This window comes from Labrus mixtus, chromosome 1 (assembly GCF_963584025.1).
Source record: "Labrus mixtus chromosome 1, fLabMix1.1, whole genome shotgun sequence".
Classification (NCBI taxonomy): domain Eukaryota; kingdom Metazoa; phylum Chordata; class Actinopteri; order Labriformes; family Labridae; genus Labrus; species Labrus mixtus.
This window is the reverse complement of record NC_083612.1, coordinates 32,223,659-32,248,208: the sequence shown is the minus strand read 5'-3', so window position 1 is coordinate 32,248,208 and position 24,550 is coordinate 32,223,659. Positions and strand designations below refer to the sequence as shown.

The window sequence follows — 24,550 nt, the reverse complement described above, 5'->3', positions numbered from 1 at the left end:
TAAATAAAAATAAAAAAAGACAAGAAAATCATGCATTCCTCTACTATGGAGACGAGGTGAATAAATGTAATTCTAGCAAACTTTATTTCTATAACACTTTTAATACAACAATGTATCACAAAGTGCTTTTACATCAAAATATGGGGTATTGGGTAGTTGGTCTGGCCTCTATTCACACTCATACCTGGATGCTCATTTTAGATATGTCCCTCCTAAAAAGTTTCCATCATCATTCAGTCATCCCTGAAAACTGAAAGATGATCACACTGTCCAGATCGGATGCTGAGTTAATGCAGACTTGCAGAAACACACGGATCTGTGGTGACTATTGTTGAAGTCAGTTATTTGGAGAGGCTCATAAACAAAAAATTCTCTATCGCAGTTTAATTTTTTTCCCTTGTTCCTATTTTAAAACTTATAATTGAATTAGAACTCATGTCTGGGTTTTGCATTACATTATTAAGGTAAAAACAACAGCTTTTTTTCATCTTTTATTTCCCTAAAGTCAAACAACTCCCCCAGGCAGGTTGGCAGCTAACCCTCTTTTTTTTCACAAACCTAAAGAAAAGAGTACATGGATAAGCAGAGGGTGAGGTTTACAGCATTTAATTAAAATCTTGTATATATTTATTGATGCATTTCTTTAATTATTTATTTATTTATACATTATTGTATGCATTTCTCCCAACATTTATTTATTCATTTATTTATTTATTTATACTTTAGTCATTTTTTGTCCCTCATACAAAATAGCTCTTATTTAGAGGAAATAAATGTCTTTGTCTCATCACTGCATCCTTCTACAACATGACTCCCCGACATTAATTCAGGTCATATTTTGAATAAATTATTTCCGTATCAAAGCGCGTCTGGCACGTTTCCACCATCCTTTTTCGTGTGCTTTCGTTTCTGCACGAGGAACCGGAAATATTCATTTTAACTCGTCATTCTGAATATGTTCATGAAGCCCTCTGTCGGTGGGACATCTCATCGGCGCCGTGGCTTAGTTGGTTAAAGCGCCTGTCTAGTAAACAGGAGATCCTGGGTTCGAATCCCAGCGGTGCCTTTTCATATCCGCTCCTTAATACGTCTCAGTCTGACATATGTTGTGTCAGACTGAATTATTTATCCTGCGAGTCTCTCTATATGTTTATCATTCATTCTTTTATTTTCGCTCCCTCTAAAATCATGTTCTGTAACCTTTTAAAACATTCAAACATAAAAATGCACCTTATATTATCTGTCAGAGGATGTGCAGTTCACGCATCCGACCACACGGGGGAGGTACAGACACCGTCTACTGATCACACAGTCCTTCAGACTACAATGGAGGGATCGGGGAGAGAGAATCATGAAGCAGCCGTGTCGTGGATGTACTCATTCATTTCAACAATGTAACGAGGATTACCGTGTGTTGTAAACTTCAAGACGATGTCTGCAGTATCCACCAAACTGTTTGTAACATTTATTCCGCGTAGAGGAGGAGAAAGGGCCCTTAAACAAAATAAATATGTGGTCTACTTTGTCCTGCTAGATACGTCAAGCTGGACACAGAGCGGGCCACTAAATAAGCGGAGGTTTGGTGGTTTCCTTTTCAAAATAACATCTGAAAAACACAATGTTTTCACATTGGCTGACACCCCCATTATACCCTGCACCAGTGATTTAAGATCCAGCGCCAAAGACATTAATAATAACTTATTTAATAATAACTTTATTTATATAGCACCTTTTAAAAACACAGGTTTACAAAGTGCTTTGACAAACAGCAAAAACAAGAACAAACTAAAGCAAACACAGAAGAACATAAACAACAGCAAGAACAAACAAATGCAAAATACTAAAAATGAATAAATACAATTCATCAGAAAAGAACCCAAAGTGCACGATACCCAACAGATATATATAACCAGACCATCACAAGAACCATCACAAGAACCCAGGTAACACAAGAACCATCATAAGAACCCAGGCAACACAAGAACCATCATAAGAACCCAGGTAACACAAGAACCATCATAAGAACCAAGACAACACAAGAACCATCATAAGAACCCAGGTAACACAAGAACCATCATAAGAACCCAGGCAACACAAGAACCATCATAAGAACCCAGACAACACAAGAACCATCATAAGAACCATCATAAGAACCAAGACAACACAAGAACCATCATAAGAACCCAGGCAACACAAGAACCATCATAAGAACCCAGACAACACAAGAACCATCATAAGAACCATCATAAGAACCAAGACAACACAAGAACCATCATAAGAACCCAGACAACACAAGAACCATCATAAGAACCCAGACAACACAAGAACCATCATAAGAACCATCATAAGAACCCAGGTAACACAAGAACCCAACAACACGAGCTGAGACCAAGAGGAGCAAAGATTTAAAAAGATGTAAGAAACTAAAAGAGATAAAAGCAAATCAAAAGATAACAGCAATAAGAAGGTAAGAGCAGGAAAAGAAATAGAAACAAGTGATTAAAGGATTAAAAAAAAACAAAAAAAAACAATAATATTAATAAAAAATTAAAGTAAATATAAAACATAAATAGACAAAGTAAGATAAGAAATTACCAAGTTAAAACATAAGAGGAGTTAAGATATGAGCATAAATACGAGATAAGAGCATAAATACGAGATAAGAGCATAAATACGAGATAAGAGCATAAATAAAGAGCATAAATAAAAGGACAGTAAGAAGTAAAAGAAGATAAAAATAGTAAAACCAGTAAGAAAAGACATTAAGAAGACGACATCACATAAAAGCTATAAAAGTATGTTTTAAGGAGGGATTTAAAGACATTATACTGTGTCATCCCCTGCCTTATTATTTTATTGTAGCTCTTCACATTCAAATTTTCAATTTTTGTTTTGACAGGTAGGCAACAAGAAATATAAGTGTAGTGTACTTAGTAGGTATATTATGCATAAGCAGATAAATACAAAAACATTAAAGTGAAATGATAAAAGAAACAGATACTATTCAGAAAGACAATTTACAGTGCAAAGAAGAAGAGTGCAAAGACTGCTGAATCTTGTATGATGCCATGTATTCTACAGGTATTTTGATCAAAGCTATATACTCTACATGAGATAGGTCAATATAGTATATTGTGCAGAGAGCTACAATGATTTGTGTTGAATGTGGTTAAATTTAAAAGAATGAAAAGGCTAATCTAAACAATGAGAATACTCTATGTACAAGTATCAAGGATGTTTATGCCACAGGGTCATTGCACATGTATTGATTCTGACACTCTGACAGGTAAGTCTATTAATATCAGAGTGACAGTCTTGGGAAAGAATTAGCTCATGTGTTGTTTTCAAACCCTGAGGTAAATATTCCTACATAAAAACATCATTACAATACAAAACAGAACGTCCATGTGTTCCTTTATAGAAGTATTAAACGTTGTTGAGTACAAGCAGCTGTCTGTAGTGTGCAAGGAAACAAAAGAAAAGATCTCCTCCTAAAGTTAAACATATTTCACTCGGCATGTGGTGAGTTTCAGCATCTGGTGTTATGTTATGAAATCACTACCGTACAAACCATAAATAAGAGCGCTGAATGGAGGTTCCTGTGTTGAGAGAAGAGAAGAGGGGCCTTCTCAAACACACCAAGTTAGACAATGAAACAGGCACATTGACTTGAGCTTTTGTTACTGGAAAAGATTTAACTTGAGCTTGAGTTTTTATTTGATGTGCTCTTAATCGTCAGGCTCCTCATGTGCTCATTGACCATGTGTTTCCACACAGTAGCAGGCTCTGTAACATGTGGAGCATCTAATGGAGACTGTAAAGTGACCTTTCATAAAATCTTCACTCGGGACAAACAGCTTATTCTGTTCAGGGGATCAAAATGTAGAAGACCTGCAGAGATGAAACTGGATCTGGTCTGGGGTCATCTTATACTCAATCTGAAACCCTTTTTTTAAGAAGACTCAGTCGACTTGTAGTCATGCATGATCTTGTGCTTCATGTTTCACTCATGTTTTATAGTATGATATTTTGTGTCCTGTATTGTTATCGTTGAGCTTGTTTGGTACTGTTTCCTGTGTATCTGTTGTTGAAGGTTCTCAAAGGCACATCTAGCGACACGCATTTCAAATTAGCTTAAGCTATAAAAACAGTAGTGTGTGGCATTGGTTTACTTGTTTCATATGACTCTCTATACCAGGGGTGTCCAAAGTGCGGCCCGAGGGCCATTTGCGGCCCTTGAGGGTTTTTTTTGCGGCCCGTGACTTCAAATGAAGAATCAGAAGATTTTGGCCCGAGGCCTTGATTAAGATTGGCACATTATCTTATTTTTCTTTTTCATGTTAACAAGGGCTGAACAATATTCCTAAAATAGAAAATGTTCAGTAACATGTATGTTGTTGTTTTTTTTAAATCTACAGCTTTTACTATTTTCCACATTCTTTTGTAAACTATGAAAAAAAACGTATGCAAAGTTTTTGCAAACAAGCGGACTGTTGTTTAACCATTTAATGACCTGAGCTAAATGCAGAAAGCTTTTCCAAAGAAATGAACCACGTTACAGGCTTGATTCTGAGACAAAAACTAATAAAGTAGAACGAAGAAATCAAAATATTTGATTTCCTTTTATTAAAGGGTTTCTTTAGCGAGCCTTTTGATTCTGATCTACAAAGACTTACTATTTTTTCAACTATATTTAAAAAAACAAAACCTGTGGCCCGCGAGCGATTCTAACACGACAATGTTGGCCCGCAAGAAAAAAAGTTTGGACACCACTGTACTTTATAAATGAAAAATAAATAAATGTTTAATAAAACTTTACATTTTACACAAAGATTCACTTCACTTCCAAAAAGGGCAGCATGCTGTTTTCAAACAGCTTCCGAGACACTTAGGTTTAGGCCAAAAACAAATGTTAAATAATTACAGAGTAGCAAAAACTGACTTAAACAGACATGTTTTCATGTGGGTTACAGACGCTTTTAAAGTCACCTCATTTGATAATTGAATTCTGCTTTTATTGTGAAGGCACTGACCGGAACGTGTTGGTTTGCTTCCTTTAACTCGACTGTATTTTCTCGCTTTTAAAGGACACAATGCTTTTCCACGGGGGGGACCTGAGCTGAAAACAGACACAGGAGCCTCTCTGGAGGACTCAGATGTCGAACAAACCGCAGAGATCGTGTCCGAGATCATAGCAGAAGAAGTCCCTGTTGGAGCCATGGGACCGACGGAGCTGCTGCTGCTCGGGGTGCTGTGGATCCGCTCTGCTCTGCTCTGTGCAGGTGAGAGGACACAACAATGCATCCACACACCGCTCTGATGTTTACATGTCTGTGCACATATCTTCACAATCCGTGCAGAGATCTTCTATAAAACATGATGTTCACACCCAAACAGCAGTGGAAGTCTCCCCCGGTGTCACTCTGTGTAAAGTGATGTGATTGGTGAAGACACTCTGTTTTCTTGTTGTGATCGGAGAGGGACATATGATGAGGCTCTGGTGCTGCAGAAACCTGCGGGAGGTATCGATCTGTGGGGGGGTAAACGATCAGGGTTAGTGTGGAAACATGGATGCTCTTTCACAAATGTGATGCTGCTATCAGCATTACATCACTGCTGCTCTGCAGACAGTCAATCCCTCCCCCCTCCCCCTCCCCCTCCCCCTCCCCTCCCCTCCCTCGCTCTCTATTATCATATCCTGCACTTATATTGGCATGAAAGCAAAGAAGACTGCAAACCAACTCATGGCAGTAGATGTTAGAGGTGTGTGTGTGTGTGTGTGTGTGTGTGTGTGTGTGTGTGTGTGTGTGTGTGTGTGTGTGTGTGTGTGTGTGTGTGTGTGTGTGTGTGTGTGTGTGTGTGTGTGTGTGTGTGTGTGTGTGTGTGTGTGTGTGTGTGTGTGTGTGTGTGTGTGTGTGTGTGTGTGTGTGCCAGAGAGAAGGAGAGATGAGACTTTCAGAACAATTTATCACACACATCCTTAGACACACTCTCCCAAAAAACTTGTCAGTACTTGTTCGACCTGGCATCTCCTCACACTCAAAACAAAACGCAATGGATGCACACACACACACACACACACACACACACACACACACACACACACACACACACACACACACACGCACACAGCCTCCACTGCTGAGGAAAGAGTGATTTTTATTTTTCTCCTTAGTTACTGTTGCTGTGTAAATAAACACTGAGAGGACATGCTGCATCCATACATTTTATTTACTCTGTGTTATCTCCACTTGTTCTCTTGAGATCTTGGCTTACGTATATCATATTCCCCGGAGTTACAAAAGAACAAAACAAACAAAGAAATAGGGCAAGCTCACCTCATAAAGAGTGGGTGATCACAGTCACCTTCCTGTTCTATGTTGATCTGTATGATCTGTTTTAGATCGCCGGATAATTATCCAGTTATCTCAAGGAAAAAAAAAGGGAAATTTGATAACGAGAACAATAAGTCAACATCTGGAGAAAACAACCTGAAGTAAGCTGTTATGATGGGAAATTGGTCTAAATAAGATGTATGGATACATGTCTGCTATGGGCTTCCGTAGCTGTGATCTGAGTTCAAACATTTGAGCAGCAAAGTAGGTTTGAAAAGACGACATGCTGTTTTATAACCTATCACTGTAAAGCACATTTAAACATTAAGATTCATGTCCATGTAGTCGATATCATCTCTGAGCTCTCAATGATCCCCCCCCCCACCCCCTTGTTTCTCTCTGCTGCTGACTTTACTGATTCATCAAGACAGCTCCAAACAAACACACACACTCAGCAGATCCGAGCCGACTCTGCTGTGTGTCCATGTTGTTGGACGATCATTTAAAAGCCATTTGGTTTATGTGTTATCTCTGTGGTTGTGTTTATTTAAAAGGCTTGTTACACAGCGTCTTCTTCTACTGCGGCTGGAAGCTGCAGTTGTGATTAATATTGAACTTGGTCGCTTTTATGTTTTTGTTCTCTTTAGGGTTTGGATATCACTTGAGCCCCCATTGCTACATTAGCTGTAAATGATGTCCCCAAAGATGCCCTCTCAACATCTGTTACTAGGCAACATTTATTTCAATTTTTTTGTAGTGCCCGACTGATATGGGATTTTTGGGTCTGATACCGATATTTATATGAGGGAGAGAAAAAAGTCTGAGGCCGATATTTTGGCTGATATCTTTTTTTAGATCTATCTTGGATCTGTAGAGCTAGATATAGATATACACTTTTATTGTGTTGATCAATCATATGCAGTTATATAACACAAGATAAGATGGTCACTCAACTGAAAAGTAACTGTGCATGTATGTACATCACTGCTTGACACTCTGGAGAGTAATCATTTTTGACTGAATCAAGTAATATCAGCACATATCTGCAATAAAAGTAGCCGATACGATAGTCACTTGATATGCTAATATCGGCCGATATTATCGGTTTCTCATTAATCGGTCGGCTCTTCTTTTTTGCCTTTATTGGATAGGAGAGCTGAAGAGAGAGGAAATGTCAGGAGGAGAGAGTCAGGGCTGACATGCAGAAAAGGGCCAAGGTTAGAATTGAACCAACAGCCACGGATTATAGCCTCTGTTCAATGGAGACACGAGATAACCGCTAGGCCAGTGCTTCCCAAAGTGTGGGCTGTGGCCCCCTGGTGGGCCGTGTGGGTACTGCAGGTGGGCCGCGAAAAGCCCTCCACCAATTATAAAAATAAAATAAATATCACAATAATGATGATTTACCATGAGTCAACCCTTTAAGGGATTAGTAAGGTGTGTCATGACTATTCATGGACATAATGTTTAGTAAACTTTTGTGTCTTTCTTTCCATAATATCATTTAGTAATGTCCAATAAATTACCCAAACTGAAAGTGATAGCTGTAGTCAAAACTTTTATTTTATAACGGGCCCCGGAGTCATTTTGTATATCAAAGTGGGCCGCGGCAGTTTTAAGTTTGGGAAAGGCTGCACGAGGCGATACCTCTCCCAAGGAAAATATTTTGATGTAAAACTACATAGAAATGTTTCCTCCTTTGTTTGGACTATCATATGAACAGAGTTCACTTTAAAGCCAATTCAAATATGTGGTCTGAAAAAACATAGATTACAATACAAACAATGCAAACATTTCATAAACAGTATATCACATTGAGTTGGCTACATTGTAAAACTACAGAAAGTTCTCTTTAAGATGGTTTTATCCAAAGGTAGGTTCAGCTCACGGTCCTGCTGCTATTTGGTGCATGTCATCCCGCACTCTCTCTCGCCCACATTTCCTGTGCAGCCTCTGATTTGGGAATTGAGTTCCACTTTTCTGTGGCTCTCATTGAAAAAGCTGATTATTCCAAAGCACTTTTCTTAAGTGTAGCTGAACAGTCACCTCTTGCTGACGCCCTGCTCTCCCTTTAGTATTGATGGTGGTGGTGCCTGAAAATGAATTAATTTATACACCAGAGACAAATCAAATAAAACTATTATCAGTTGACATCTGTGTATCGAAACAATGCTACCACACTAAATATAACAACACTATGATGCATCTCTGATTTTCTCCCACGCCTTGTTCTTGATGTGAGAAAAATAAAATCGTTCCATCTGAACTTCTCTGTTTTTTTACAAACAGCTGTGATACAAAGCGTTATCTTGCTTTCTTCGTATCGCAGAGCTAAAGGATTCATCACCTGCTCTTTCTCGAGGTCTGTGTGATATTGTTGGTGCTTTTCTTGTCCACCTCACACTTTGTGTTGTTCCCAGGAGTAAAAGGTGATGTTGTTGCCTTGGCTCCAGGTGTGACTGCTTCTGCTTCTGTTTATAAACCACCATGTGATCAGCACAGAGCTCCTCTGACAGGCAGCTGATCAAAGACAAAAGATCTGGATCAAATAGTTCTACACTGTTGTGGAGTCATCCTCGTCCCAAGGGTAATAATACTGGAATATGTGTCAGTGCTGCCACTACACAGTGAAATTTGTTTTCACATTCCTGAAAATGTCCTGAAATATATTGGGGTGAGCTACATGTGTGTTATGCAAACAAACACATTTTTGAAACCCAACTTTACCCAAACTTTTCCTTCCAGACCTCTAGTTGAATGTCTGTGTGAGGTCAGGGTAAGCCAATGTAAAAACACAGCAGGTATAAGTTAGGAAAAGTAACCACCAATTGATGTTGATGACCGGTTAGCAGCGTAGTAGTATCGTCTCTGTACAGGTTCAGTTGAGAAGTGAAGATCGGTTTGATTTTAGGTTCAGCTCTCACCAACCAGCAAGTTTTCATGGAGTTTTCTTTTTTTTCAAGAAGACTATCTATCTACAGAAATGGACTCTTCAGGTGCTTTTTAAAAAAAAATGTCTGCCTTTATTTGAATGAAGGACTGCAGTGAGTAATTATCTGTATTATCAATGAATCTGTTACACTTAGAAATGTTTATAAAATCTGTAAATAAGTCCCTTCAGTTTATGCACGTAATGTCAGCTTCTTACACTTCTCTGCTCACCTGTGTGTTCTTCTCCGCTCATTTATTGATCATGCAAATAAGCCCAGTTACACATAGCATTGATACAGAGGCAGGACTAACCTACATAACGTCCCATTTAAACACAGGCATGGCTTTACGTGGACATGAAGGGTGCTTAGTGTACGAGACAGGCGGACTCAGAAAATTAAATAAAAAAGGGACACGCGGTCAAGTCCGCGTCCACACATTGGGGAACAACAAGTCATCACAGTCAGATACATAAGACATTTCTGGATGTCAGAAAGATTTGTAGTGAATAGTGAATTGTCCTGATTTTGTTATATTGTCTACATACTGTATGTCCTGTTCTGCTCTATTTTTATGTTTTCAATGTTTGTATGTCATTTTCAATTGGGTACATTTTATTTGTGATAGTAAATATTCTTACTTTGTTGTTTTTACTGTATTTTATCTTAACTTTGTTTAATCTCTTAAGGTGAGGTTTTGAGATAAGCCCTCATGGGTTTCTACCTCACCTGCACATGTGTTTTATTTTTTATTTGTTTTAATTTTCTGTTTGACTCTTCTGTCAAAACATGTGCAAATAAACTAAACTAAAAAACTAAAAGATAAAGAAGGCGTTCCACGTTTCATGTTTGTTCTCGTGTCTGAACTGTACCAAGCACACCTCTTCCAAGCATGCCAGGTCCAAGGAAGTGTCCCGTGCTTGAGTACGGATCAGGGCACTCACACTAGTCAAATGAACTGGACTTTAAGGGGACTGACAGTGTCTGACTGTGGCTTTGTCCGCCCACTTGGCAGCGTCTTTTTTATGTCATGGCTCACCTGCTGAGACCCCCCCCCCCTCTCTCAAGACCAGGAAAACTTCATGCTGCGAGGGAGATGTGGAATAATCAAATCAGGGACATTTTAGGGGCAAGTTCAGGAGGGCCGACAACACCAACGTGTAAATCTGTGTGTTTGTTCCCCCAGCAGGCTGCAGTGAGCGGATGGAGGTCCACACAGAGCGGAGAGGTGTGATCTACAGTCCCTCCTGGCCTCTCAACTACCCCCCTGGAGTAAACTGCAGCTGGCACATCCAGGGAGGTCAGGGAGAGGTCATCACCATCAGGTAGGACCTTCTCCTCACACGTACAGATCACAGGCGATGTGTTCCTGCTAATAAAAGCGCCTGAAACAATCCATGTCGTGTTCTAGTTTCCGTAACTTCGACATGGCGGAGTCTGGGAACTGTTTGGGAGACTGTCTGCTGCTGACTCCAACCTTGAACGGGGACTCCAGGCTGTGTGGCTCCACGCTACCCCCGCCCTTCATCTCCACCAGGGGGCGTGTGTGGCTCTATTTCCACTCGCAGGCTAACGGCTCCGGGCAGGCTCAGGGCTTCCGACTCTCCTACATCAGAGGTGAGCTGGACCACAGAGGTCAGGGGTCAGAGGTCAGAGGTCGGACCAATCCTTCAGCTGAATCATCAAAATATGCAAGTTTAGAATGTGTCAAAAAGAAACAATTAAAAATTATTTTTAGTAAAGCTGAAGCATAATTTACCAAAGCTTTCAGTGTGAGGGCTTTTATTGATATTTTGAACCAACTAAGGAATACTTTGGTTGCTCTCTCATCTCTTCAGCCAGAAGGTGAGAATATGAGCATTAGTTAAAGGTCTAATGAGCTCAAGGAGGAGCATGTTGTGACTTCAGGCTTTTTGCAGAGTAACACCGTTAGCCATCCCCACAGGTTGCTGTGTTTTCATAGTAGAATAGGAACCAGAGGGGAAGTCAGTCCTTTTAAACTGCAGAAAGCAGGGACTAAATCATGTTCCGGGGGCTTTTTATTTTACCTGAAAAGTTGCAGCTCAAATAAGGACTTCCCAAAAGTACAAGAACTTTGGTGATGGGGCGCAGCACATTCATTTCAGGCAAACCAGAAACCAGTGGTGTTTTTAAGGTTATGTGTTGTGCTCTCTCTTGAGAGGACAGGACAGTAGATAAAGTTAAAACAGGGAAGACAGAGTGGGAGATGACATGTGTTGAATTAAAGTTGAACAAGGGGCTGCCTCTTTGAAGGCTGTAGCCTCCGTACATATGACGTAGGATTTAACCACTGAGCTAAACCAGCGCTCCAAAACTGTTTTTTTTTTCTGTATCTGTATATAGAGCTTTGAGGCAACGGAGAAGTCTGAGAAGAAAGTGTGTGACAGATGGACTGAGGGAAAAGGTCCATGTCCTCCTGAGAGAGGACAGCGTGTACTGACATGAAATAGCGTCACACAATGATTAAGTGTAGCTTTATAAGGCGTCATGGTTACAATATCTTTTTTTTATTCATCAGCAGATTAACTTTTTCTAATTCTCACTGGTCTTGAGTGGACGTGATGAGAGGAGTTTGCAGTTCCTGGCTCTAAAAGCTCGGGGTACTTTGTGAGGAAACATGACCTCACCTTAGAGGTCACACTCAAAGCTTCAGGAGAGAAAGACAAGAATTTTTATTGTTTTAATATCAGGTTATGACTTTTTAATTTCTAGGCTTTATCCCCTGTGTACTATAACTGATAATCACTTTTTATGACTTTTATATTGACTCTCTCCGAGACAATTTACAATTAGAAAGTGAGGATAGGCTGCCTGGCTGCTCTGAAGTAAACACATAAGACGTGAACCCTGTCCGGATACAGTCCACTCACTTTGATGACCAGGCTTACTATACAACCTTTTTTTAAAGTTTTGAGAAATAGTTGAACGTCAAAGAGCTGCTCATTCACATTTCCTGTGTTTGACCTTTGAAGATGAGAATTTTAAATGTGTTAGCAATCGACTTTTATATCTTCTTGTGTTAAAAAACATCCACACAGTCATTTATTCAGTTTGGCTCTGTGAAATCCTCTCAGCTCAAACAGCCTGGGTTTAAAGCCTTTTTTTTTATAAAATATGCATTTCTGTGCTGAACAATAGACGTTACTAACAAAAGGGCTAAAACAGCCTGCTAATTAAATGATGGTCTTTTTATAACCACAAACACTGGAGTGACAAAGGAATGAGCATGAACCCTTCACGGCTGTGTGTGTGACAGGTAACGTCTCTTAATTAAAGAAATAAGTCTTCTCTTGCTCTTATATCATTTGTATTACTGTTCATAAATGATTAAAGGGCTGGATTCGGCCCCTAGGATTTTCATTTTGGTGATACTGTATATATTTGGGAAATATTGCATAACATTGCTGGTTTTTCCATCCTGACTTCAAATGTATTTAAGGTTTCTTTCAGCTACCTGTAAAGATGTCTTCCTTAGTTGAGTGTGAATCTTTGTGCTAAGTGTTAGTTAGTAGCTGCTGGTGTTGGAGTCTGTCACTTTCTCTCGTCTGCAGGTCACCTGGGTCAGAGCAGCTGTCAGTCCGATGAATTTCTCTGTGGGAATGGAAAGTGCCTCCCTCGCTCCTGGAAGTGCAACGGTCAGGACGAATGCGGCGACGCCACCGATGAACGCAGCTGCTCCCCTCCCCCCACCGAAGCCCAGCCCGGCCTCTGTCCCTACGGCTCGGTCCAGTGCACGCAGGCTCAGTCCACCCGCTGTCTGCCGGCTTCTCTGCGCTGCAACGGAGCTAGAGACTGTCACGACGGCACGGACGAGCTGGGCTGCCCCGACACTACCTGCGGGAAACGTCTGGGGAACTTCTACGGCTCCTTCGCCTCCCCGGATTTTTTCCGCGCCAACAGGAGCGCTGTGGTGGAGCTGAGGTGTTCCTGGTTGCTGGACACACAGGACCCTAAGCCCATAGTGCTGCAGCTGGACCTGCAGCTGGGCCCAAAAGACTCGCTGCATGTCTACGATGGCCTCCTGCAGCGGGCGGAGCACCTCCTACAGGTGTTGTCGTATCACAACAACAGGCGTCCGGCTCTGCTGGAGTCCAGTCGGGGACAGATGAGTGTTTTGTACATGGCTCAGCCTCACAGCCCAGGACATGGATTCAATGCCACATACCAGGTACAGCACACTGAGTATATCACATCCTATTTTTAGATTTAATTCATCTTAATCGCCTCAGACAGCTTTGAGCTTTCAACTAGAGCTTACAAATACACACACATTCTTTAGAAGCACAGATACTTGAGTACAAAAGACTCAAAGTAAAACCACAAACTCGACTTATTTACTGAAGTAAACGTGAAAAAGTTCAGGCTCTGACAGGAGGACAAATAAAAAGTAGCTCTCTGATGGACGTCTCTATCAACTGTCTCTGTGGAAAGCTAACAGAAGCTCTTTATATTTGGAGAATATTTAACGTTATTAATTCTAACTTCAAGTAAAACAATACAATAATGTGTAAATCACTGAACACTTTCTTTGCTTCAGTGTGAGGATCAGTTGAATTGGAGGATGAGCTGCTCCTGTGAATGTGCTCTATGTTTCTGCAATGTTGGCAGTGTCACTTTCATACATATTGCTTCAGTTTTTTTTGGACAAAGCATACACCAGGTGTTTCTTTTTGTGGACGTGTTTACTATCAATCAATCAATCAATCAATCAATCAATCAATCAATCAATCTTTATTTGTAAAGCGCCAACTCATAACAAGTGTTATCCCAAGACACTCGAGACAGTAGGAGGCTAAATGTCCGCCTCAACTCCACCGCTTTGCCTATAGATTGATAAAAAGTTAGGTGGAGAGTCTGTGTTTCAGATAAAGTAAAGAGGCTGTGATGACGATGTTAGGAGCGGACACTCAACATGTGTGTTAGAAAGTAGAGAATAAAATTCAATTCAACCTTTATTTATACTCGAAAGATCATTGAGGGGCAACCCTCATTTACAATGACATCGAGTCATTACAGAAATAATTAGAAAACAGACATTAAATCTAAAAGAAAAAACAGGGGACAGATAACACAAGACTGCTAAAATGAGTCTAAAAAAGGCTAAAATTGAGTACAAAACTGCAATAAATAAACACACTTATGTAAAACAGTTACAAACAGAGGTTGGGAGGCTTAAAATCAGGTTTCTAAAATGCACAAAAGGTAAAAGTTCATTTCCCTCAAGAAGATGCTGTATGTTGTAAAACATTGTTTAACAGAGTACAGATATCTGAAAACTGTATGGAGTATTTTGTGCTATGTTACTTACCACGGTTTTAACATCACAATTAAAGTTCTATCTTTTCTAACTCCTTCTCATTGGTGTGATAGATTCATTGATCTCTTGGTGCAACACAAGAGAAGTTAAAAAATCCCTTTGTGTCCAGATAGTAAAGAACTTCTCCTTTCTCCAAGGTCAAAGGTTACTGTTTTCCTGGCGAGCGTCCCTGTGGCAGTGATCAGGGCTGCTACTCTGAACGCCAACGCTGTGACGGCTACTGGCACTGCCCGTCAGGCCGCGACGAGGAGGCCTGCCCGACGTGCCCGGACGGGGAGTTCCCCTGCGAGGGCAGCACCGGAGTGTGCTACCCGGCCTCCGAGCGCTGCAACAACCAGAAGAGATGTCCGGACGGGTCGGACGAGATGAACTGCTACGACTGCCAACCCGGAAACTTCCACTGCGGGACGAACCTGTGCATCTTTGAGACGTGGCGCTGCGACGGGCAGGAGGACTGCTTGGATGGGAGCGACGAGAGGGACTGCATGGCTGCAGTGCCCAGGAAAGTCATCACGGCCGCTCTGATTGGCAGTCTGGTCTGCAGCCTCCTGCTGGTCATCGCCCTCGGCTGTGCCCTCAAACTCCACTCGCTCAGGAACAGAGAGTACAGGTGAGCTTCTTTATGAAGCCTCTTTTACTTGTCCCCCTATTCACTACATATGTTATTGTATTTCTGTTTTACTTTGTTCTATTAAAGTTAACCTGGTCCGCTCTTCACGCCTGAGCAGCTTGTGTATGTAGCGAAATCTTTTTCTTCTAATTTAGGCGCCAATTCAAGCAGCAGTCCTTGTTGTAGCCCAAAACAATAGGAAGAAAAATTAGGATTCCCACCTATTATTTCTGGGATTTGTTGCGATACAAGAAACAGCAACCAAAAACAATGGCTCTTTGCATTAGAATTGCTTTGTTTTTAGAGCTAGGTGCAAAGATTGTTACCTTAAGATCAATGGTGTCTAATACTGAAGACATGGTTATTTATTGAGGGTCAGAGCCCCGCCTTACTCACACTGTCATTCAGGATATGGATGTTGAGATTGTTACTCTTATATACAAAATCTTGAACTATGAACCCATGGTGATAAATCACTTTTTTTTTTAAATCCCAACACTGGTGTTGTTTTAATAAAGTTGGAGTGAGGATGGGGGACCTGCAAGCAGGGCCCCAGAAGGGATAAACGGCAGAGTCTGGCAGAGTCTGGCAGAGTCTGGCAGAGTCTGGCAGAGTCTGGCAGAGTCTGGCAGAGTCTGGCAATGTTGGACAAAGTGGGAAGAAATGTGATTGGGGTCAAGCAGCAATCTCTGGTGTTAAAAAAAGAAGCAAATTTAAAGGTGCAAAAAAAAAAACTGCAGTTCCTTGAGGCTTGCTCCAAAAGCTGAGATGTTGTAAAGATGTTTACAGTCAGGTCCAAAAATATAAATTTGATGGTTATAGCTCATTTCTTTATTTGTGTTTTTTGGTTTCATAACTCATCTGTTTTTAAATAATAAGTGTAAGAGCTGTGAATACATCTACATAATTAGAGGCATGGCTTAGTTGACTGGAAGTGTTGTAGCTGTTTGATAGCAGGCAGCTCCACCTCTTTGCCTGTTTCTAGATTGATCTATAGTAATGCTAAGATAACATTTCCGTGGCGACCGAACATCCTGGGCTTCATAGGTCCTCCTTCAGAAACCAATTGGTGACGTCACTGAGACTACATACATACCAGCTCGTAAAGCATGCTATTAGTACAGCTCAGTAAATCCTTAAATGTCCTCACCACCCACTTTCAGTAAATCTCCTTCCCTCTCGTTTCAGAATGTCTAGAACAATGAGGCATACCAGGGTTTTCTATTAGCTGTGTTACTTTGCTGTGTTTGATGAGTATAAAGGATAAGACTGTTTTTAGATTCTATACCTAGATTAGATTAGACCGTTTCAGCCTCCTGCTCAGTGTGGTTTGAGTATCTTTGTTTATCACTTGAGCTGTTGAAATTTCTGTGTTTGTGTTTCAGATATTGTCTTTTAAGTATCTTTTCAGTTGTGCTGCAGATCTAAATGCCTTCAGGATAATAACTGATTTAAAGTTAAAGTTAATATGGAGAAGTTGGCGTAGTATTGTTGCACACAAAATAGACATGCACAAAGAGCTGTAATCTTCCTATATGACTACTGTGTCTTCTTTGTCTAACCAAAAATAAAGAGAATCCTCGTAAAGGGAAAGCAGCAGCAGCAGCAGCTCTGCAGCAGAACAGATGACAGTCTTAACTGTGTGGGCACCCTGGCAGCTAAAGCCACAGACGTTACAGGAGATAGCTGTCACACGCTGCTCATGCATGCAGTATGTCCCGGGCATCAAAGTGATTCATCTTATACAGCATGTGGTTTCAAAGAACATCAACTCCCACTCGTTACTGTGTGAGTGACATGAGAGGGATGGAAGGTAAGCAGAGAGGAGGGCCAAAATGAGGGTTGGATGGGTGAGAAAGATGATGGACAGGTGTCAGCTGGTGGTAGATGGACATGAGGTGACCAGAGGGGTTGAGATTCTTGGCGGGATGCCATTTCTTTTATGCTCTACAGTGTCTCAGAAAAGACGGACGGTTGTGACAAGAAAACATGACATAAAAAAACAGAGTCCGCTACACGACGCTATACTGACAATATTTGCCTTTAATCAATGCTATGTGTAATCCAATGGAATGAAAACATCCACAAAAGAGAGGAGAACAACAAACTGATGAACAGAAAACATAATGCAGCCGTTTAATTAAGTGCACAGAGATCGTAGTAGTGGTCGCGTGCAGACACTTTAGGCACCATGCAGCAGCAACAGTATAGAAATGTCACTCCCCCTCCTATTGGCTTGAGGTGAATTCTCCGGAGGATTTTTTTTTGCGGCTTTCTCCCATCAGCCCACTCTGACTTGCTGCGGAATAAATGAGGCAAGGCAAGTTTATTTCTATAGCACATTTCAACAACAAGGCAATTCAAAGTGCTTCACACAAGACATCAAAAGCATCATGACAGAGGAAAGAAAAGAAACATTAAAATAGAAAATTAAAAAATCACTGAAATTATAAAATCTGAAAATATGTTAAAATAAAAAATAATTCAAATGAAATTAATTTAAATAAAAAAAGAGTTAAAAGTTACAGTGCAGAGTTAAAGTTAAAAAAGAGCGAAGAGTTTCAACACACCTGCAGTTTTCTGGGAGTTTGTTCCAGATATAGCAAGCATAGAACTACTTGGTTAGAAATAGAAATACCAGGGGTCTGGCCGGAGAAACTCTGTGTGAAGTCCAAGCGAAAAACTCAGCTGTTTGCTTTCACATTTACAGCTCCTCTGGGAAATATCCTGAGTTTTTCAGGAGATTTCTGCAAGTGTGAAAGCCCCATCTGTCTGTCTAAACTGCTGTGTATTTCTCTTTTCCTCTCTCCTGCCGCCTGTCCACCCTCCTTGCCTCTCTCTCTTTCTCCTTCTCAGAGCTTTTGAGACTCAGATGACTCGCATGGAGGCCGAGTTTGTTCAGAGAGAGGCTCCCCCTTCATACGGACAGCTCATTGCTCAGGGTCTTATTCCCCCAGTGGAGGATTTCCCTGTATACAACCCCACGCAGGTAGTGCATTTATACAACAGATTTTTTTTAAACACCCTTGATTTATTACCTTTTGTGAACTTTTTCTAACCCTTACAACAGTATGATGTTCATGACCTTAACAGATGACCATTCAACCAGAGTCAAGACTCTAAACACAAACGATTTACTTAAAAGGTAAGATAGAAAGACATTCATAGTCTCTCCTTGTCTTCTTCTCTGTCCCCGAGGCCTCTGTTTTACAGAACCTACGGCTAGCGATGCGTCGACAGATCAGACGTCACTCAACAAGGCGCACGACCTCGTCCTCCTCTCGTCGGCGTCTAGGGCATCTCTGGAATCGCCTGTTCCACAGCGGAGGGCGTTTCAGAGGCAACGCCCCCCTGCTCGACACCCCTGGACCGACGCAGATCACACTGGGGCTTCACAGCTACCATACTGTCAATGTGCAGGGGCCCCGGGACACTTCCAGGTCTGGAGTCAGGTCCGGGGATGAGGTCGATGTACGGACAATGCCGGGGCTGGACCTGCATTCCTGCTCGCCCGAGAGCCCAGCGTCACCTCTCTCCTTTCACTCTGTCGACAGTCCAGAGACAGAGGAGATGTCGCCTGTTAGCAGGGAAAGCAACAGGGCTACACAGTCTGAGCCCCCCACCCCTGTTCAAAGTGACTCTTCATCCCATAGCGGACCCCCTTTCACTCCCCAGGAAGCCTCTGTACCCCCGTGCCCCCCTCGTGCATCTAGGAAACTGGTTCTAGAGCTTGCTGTGAACCTCAAGGGTGTTTCCCTGAGACGTTACTCCCCACTGGGGCCCTTGTCCCCTATCTCCCCCTCTGTGTTTCCCAGCAGCTCGCAGGTCTCCCACCCTCTGACCCACGGGTGGGAGGTGAGTTCACCCTCCGAGCCCTCGTCTTCTTCTGCTGTGAAAGGACAGGACAGCGACAACCACTTCACTGTGGAGCTGCCGAGAAGGGAAATGAGCCACAGGGGCAAGGGGAGGAGGGAGGAAAAGAGCAGACTGTGCAGGTTGAGCAGGGCCTTCAGTGATGAGGGGGGGGACTCAGGGAGGGAGACAACGCCATGCTAAAAGTGTTGAGGAAGATCATCTCCTCCCCCCTCAGTCTGATGAGACCTGCTGTCTGCAAAATGTGCTCTGCTGAAGTGTCCTTGAAGCCCCCACCAGATGCGGAGGTCAGACCCTTACCTTAGCCCTCCTCATGGAGTAAAAATGTGTTTATAATCCATACAACTCTGCACATGCACAAAAAACATACTTATGCAGTCGTTTCCTACAATGAATAAAACCAGCTTTGATAGTTCTTAAGTTCTGTCTTTTGAAGTAAATGTCTTATTAAAACTGGAGCGTGATGTTGACTCCCTCAACATAGAACAAAGACACGACCCGTTTCTAGAAAATCTCCGATCTACATAACTTGTTCCCGAAAAATCTAAATGTTGGCCTCCAGAACCAAAACAAGATAGGAAAATATTCTTAAAACGCCAAAGCAGCCTTTGAGTTGTTACCCAGAGCCATTATGCACCGCTCTATACTGTGAACCAGAAAAGCCTGTTTAAAAAAATCCCATAGGAATTTATCTGATTAATTATCTTCCACTTGGTCTTATTCACAGTTTATTGTATGAGGTGGAGCGAGTCTTATTCCTTCATGTGGTTTATTGTTGATTTAAAGGGTAAACATGGCTATATTTTTACTTGCCTTACTCTCAAGTAAACAAAACTACCAAAACCAACAGGGATTTTCTCCAACTTTCAACAACTGTAAACTTCCCAAGTCTGGTTGTATGCTTTCATTTTCAAGAAAGGAAACAAAAAAAGAGCCCAGCACTACAAGGAAATGTCAGTAAACATGTCTCAAAGAGGAGTAAATTGTGCATTAGTTGATGTTTTTTCAGCTGCAGATTACTTCTAATTAATCCACGACATAATCGTTGTACATAGCAATCCTGACGAGCAGAACAAATCATTTGGACCCTGTCTGGTTTGAATGCCAGTTTAGTTTTGCAAAGCCAGGAGCACTACTTGAAACTAAGATGCTGTAGTCCTCTGTTGTTGTTGTTGTTGTTGTTGTTGTTACTGTGCTTGAAGACGGTGCACAATTGCTGCCAGGAAATCAGAGACGTATGCAGTGGAAAAGCAAGCCGGTTCTTTAGATGGTTTCGCAAGTTGAACCAGCTCTGAACAAGCCCAGAACCAGCCCCTTGTTTCATGATGGTTGAAAAGGGGTGATTGATCAATCAATTGGGAAGGGGTCATAACAGACCATAGTGTTCATGCTAAGGTTAAGATGTCATCCAGTGCAGAGATGTGGCTCATTTATGTTGTTTTAAATTGTTAATCACACAACAATAGAGCTCTACGTCATCAGATAAATAAGGGACATCAGTGTACACTGATAGTTGTTTGGAAGATAAACTCTCTCTTGGTTTTAGTAGTATCGTTTTATTTTATTTAAAGATAAATAATAACTACTACCAAACTTTTCTTTTAAACACAACTTTGAAGTTTTACATTTTGGGATTTCTGGTTGTGATTCCACCCACATTTCTTTACATTAAAGGTCACATATTATGCAAACACTTTACCATGATTTTCGAACACTAATACGTGCCCCTTGTCTGTCTACAAATCCCCCCAAGTATAAGAAAAGTTCATCCTCTCCGACTTTTGCCTGCTCCACTTTTCAGAAAACGTGTGGTCAAACAGGCCGTTTGGAGATTTTCCCTTTGTGACATCACAAAGAGCAGTAACCCCTCCCCCAGCTAGGTGTTTGCTCTGCCTTCTCACTGTAAACAATCTAGCATGGTACAAGAAAGCCCAAGCCACCAAAGTCCTTCTAGAGGGTCTGTGGTTGAACACAGCTCACTTGCATTTAAAGGTACAGACACAGAAACAGCCTGTTCTGAGCAGAGTTGAAATAAAAGGGGGTTAAAGACATGGTCAAATACAGGTTTGGTGTGGATTTGTGGCAAGAAACATCACAGACATGTTTTTTGGGAGCCCTGAGACTTATTTGAACTTGTTGAAAAGGAGTATAATATGTGACCTTTAAATGTACACATACTGTTGCATTCAGCAGTTGATTAGCTTAGCTTAGCACAAACACTGGACATGATGTACAGCAGCTAACTTGACTCTGTTTGAAGGTAACAAATTACCCTTAAAGGTGGCGGCAAGTGGATTTTGTTACCCTCAAACAGAATCAAGCGTGCCGTCTCTCCCGTTTCACGCTTCATGCTTTAAAATGAATGCAGGCTGTTGTCCCAACAACATTAGAGTGGTAATGATCTAGTCATCTAAGGACACCCATGTTTGTTCCTGTCCAAAAAAAGTAACTTGTTTTCACTTGGTTCACTTATGCCAGGTCTTTGTGAGTATATATCCAACATGAACTGTACGTGTTATACTTCAAGCTCCCAAGAAAGCTAATTCAGTTATTTTTTTAATACATGTCTATTACTGATTTCTCCTCCAGGCTACAAAAAGGCTCAACACTGACATATACGTGGTTCAGTAGTTAATGTTAGTAATGTTTTGGGGTTTTCCGTTCCCTCAAAAACATTTTAACCCATTAGATGATTCATCCTGCACTCAGGGACGAATAAGATGATAAGATAATAACCTTCATTTATCCCACATTGGGGAAGTTTACAGAACATGCTTTCTGTATTTGATTTCCCTCCCACATTACGCAAATAGCAGGGGAGCAGTTAGGGATTGTCACTGTGTTTATGTTTTAATGTTCTCACATATAACTCTTTTCTAAACAATTAAAACACACAAGTCACCCCTTGAAAATAACATGAAGAACCATGTTAGATATATTTTTAAATTCAGCTTTTTAAAGTAAGTTTTAAAAAAACAAACGTGGATGGAAACAGGTTGTGATGAACGTGTATTGCCTGTAGCTCTGCTCAGCCCCCCCTGTCCTCCTCAAATCAAACCTGCATTTTCTCCCTGCAGGTAAAATGTTCTCGCTGAAATGAACTCAGCGTCTGTCCTGATTTAAATTCAATGCAACAAATGTCTCATGTTAACATCTAACAAATGATGGACACAGAATATAAAACTGTTGAAAAGTCCTCTTCCCAGTGCTGCTGTCTGCAGACTAAATGCTGGTTGATTCCCTCAGAAAGTCATTTCTATGCTGGGGGATTTTCTACAACAGGATGCTTCACAAAGACTTCTGTTTCTCTGTCTTCTTTGGGGGGATCCTGTACGTTATATTTCTCTCTGCCTTGACAAGCATTTACCTTGAATGAACTTTGACGTCTGTGTCTGACTTTTTTTGTAAAGCTTGTTTCTCTCTGAGGTTTGACACTTGTACGTTATCACTGCTGGATTTATAAAGAATGTATCACTTGTTAGAATCGTTGAATTTTCTTCCTCTTCTACTGCAGGATTTTGAGACTGAATAGCAAAAGTCAGAACACAAAGCGAGGGTTTGTAGAGTACAGGAAATAACCAGAAGCCAAATTCCACTTGATTTCTAGCTGCAGTCAGGTTTCTTTAAATGAACACATGTCCTGCTGTTTTTCCTCTGAGCGAGCTGAATGTGCCATGCTACCCTCATTAGCTTCCTTCTTATAGAAGTTTTGTCATAAAAGGCTGCTACATGTTATGTGCCATTTGAGATATTCCCATATATCCTCACGCGATCTTCTTCTTTCCCTTCAAGCTCATATTGTGAAATGCTTAATACAAGTTTAGCATCTTTTGTGTCCTTTTTCTATGTACTTACCTCATTATTTATGTTCCAATTCTGTTGTCCTACATTGAATACTTGACTTACGACGTTGTTTGAAAAGACATTTGCATATCTGCAGAATGTACATCCTTATTTGCTTTGTAATGTACACAAGTGTGTGAACAATGCCTTAATGGTTCCTTCTTACTGTAAATATAACGGACATTTTCACAGATCAAAGTTGTGGTTCACATCTTGAAAGAGATTAGATTTGTCCGTGTATCTGGACATTAGATGTATGATGTGTCATGTGAATGGTACAACTGACTGATCAAAGTTGTAGTGCACTGCTGTGTCAAGAATCTCTGGGATTATTGTGGCAAAGGATTTGTGGAAAGTAGAATATGTCTTTTAAATACTTATTATTCAAGTGAATCACCTGTTTATTTAAATGATAATCTGTGTAAATCCATTGCTTCAAGGTTGTTCAGCCAACAAACAAAGAGAATAATGCTATTACAGTGAGCGTTTTGTTTTTTCTGTCACAGAACAAGAAGTTTTATTTGAACGTCTTCTGTACTCTGGGTTTGTCTTAAGTTGTTTTAAACTGCTGAGCAGAAGCCATGTGAAGGTCTTCTTATTGTTTGTCAATTGTTCTACTTTAATCACTGTACTATGCGATAAACCTGAGACATGACTGTACTTTTAATGTGTATGCACAGGGGAACAGTGGACCCGGGTCACTGGTAAGTTCTTAACAAGGTTATCTGATTGCATTCTCTCTAACGACTCGACTGAAGCTTTGTCATCCACAAAGGCAGAAGTCTTGAGTGTTTTTAAAGCATTTCTCACATTTTGAGGACATTTGTACATTTTGTGAAGAAAAAGGAAAACCACCATGATATTGTGGGGTTTGCTTGTCAAAATCCTGCCCAGCTATCTGTTTGTCAGTCATTGTTTTCCTGTGCCTGCAGTTAATAAAATTCAAGGTCTTTATCATTTTGTTAAGAATTGTTATTTCTGCTTACACTTGATTCTTTGTCAGATGTCTTTAGACTTTTGCATTTTAGGTTTTATTTTATTTTTATTTTTTTAAAGCATTTATTTCGTAGTCATTATCCACCTTTGCATCTGGTCTACAGCCATGCTAACTGCTCTGTGTTTCATTTGGGGCGCCTCACAGTAGTTATGTTTGCTAATGCTAACATGCTATCGGCTCTGTTAGGCAGGCTGGAGGTGAAGCACTTGCTTTATGCTAATGCTATATTCATGCTAATGTTGAGCTCATTGAGTTTGTAAGTAAATCTGGTTCCAAGCCATTTATTCACTCAGTGTTTTAAAGGCTTAATATGCGATTTTTTGATCCAGCAGATGTCGCCCTTGAGCACCAGCATGAAACCAAAACAACTCACGCTGCATTGTTGTGTTAGTATGCTAATGCTAGCGATCTTTATTATGCTCGTATCTTCACACTGCATGTAAATTTACCTGAAATGAGCGTGATCTAGAAACACAGTTAAGCAGTGAGTACAGTATGTTATTCTTCTTTTCTCTAGTCCCTCAATTAAACAACTTTTATACGTGAGGGGAGGAGTCAGCTGGCTGTCCCGACGATGTAAACAAAGTGAAGATAGGACTCTGAAAACTCTGAAAACATCACAGA

General features: G+C 41.0%; 1 protein-coding gene and 1 non-coding gene across 2 annotated transcripts; both read left to right on the top strand.

Moving 5' to 3' along the window:
• Positions 1-992: 992 nt before the first annotated feature.
• On the top strand, positions 993-1,066 carry trnat-agu (transfer RNA threonine (anticodon AGU)). Its single transcript has one exon. It is a non-coding gene; the product is annotated as a tRNA-Thr (tRNA).
• Positions 1,067-5,066: 4,000 nt separating this feature from the next.
• lrp3 (low density lipoprotein receptor-related protein 3) lies at positions 5,067-23,883 on the top strand. The gene is made up of 7 exons (XM_061042404.1): positions 5,067-5,282; positions 10,452-10,590; positions 10,677-10,882; positions 12,838-13,454; positions 14,741-15,213; positions 18,070-18,202; positions 18,412-23,883. The coding sequence occupies exons 1-7, from the start codon at positions 5,219-5,221 to the stop codon at positions 19,267-19,269; spliced, it is 2,490 nt and encodes an 829-aa protein (XP_060898387.1). The 5' UTR covers positions 5,067-5,218; the 3' UTR covers positions 19,270-23,883.
• The last annotated feature ends 667 nt before the right edge of the window (positions 23,884-24,550 follow it).

Excerpts from the sequence above, each read along its gene's own strand:
- lrp3 (XM_061042404.1), top strand. The coding sequence starts at position 5,219 with ATGGGACCGACGGAGCTGCTGCTGCTCGGGGTGCTGTGGATCCGCTCT. Across the intron at positions 10,883-12,837 it reads CCGACTCTCCTACATCAGAG|GTCACCTGGGTCAGAGCAGC; the intron begins GTGAGCTGGACC and ends TCTCGTCTGCAG. Across the intron at positions 18,203-18,411 it reads CTGTATACAACCCCACGCAG|GCCTCTGTTTTACAGAACCT; the intron begins GTAGTGCATTTA and ends TCTGTCCCCGAG.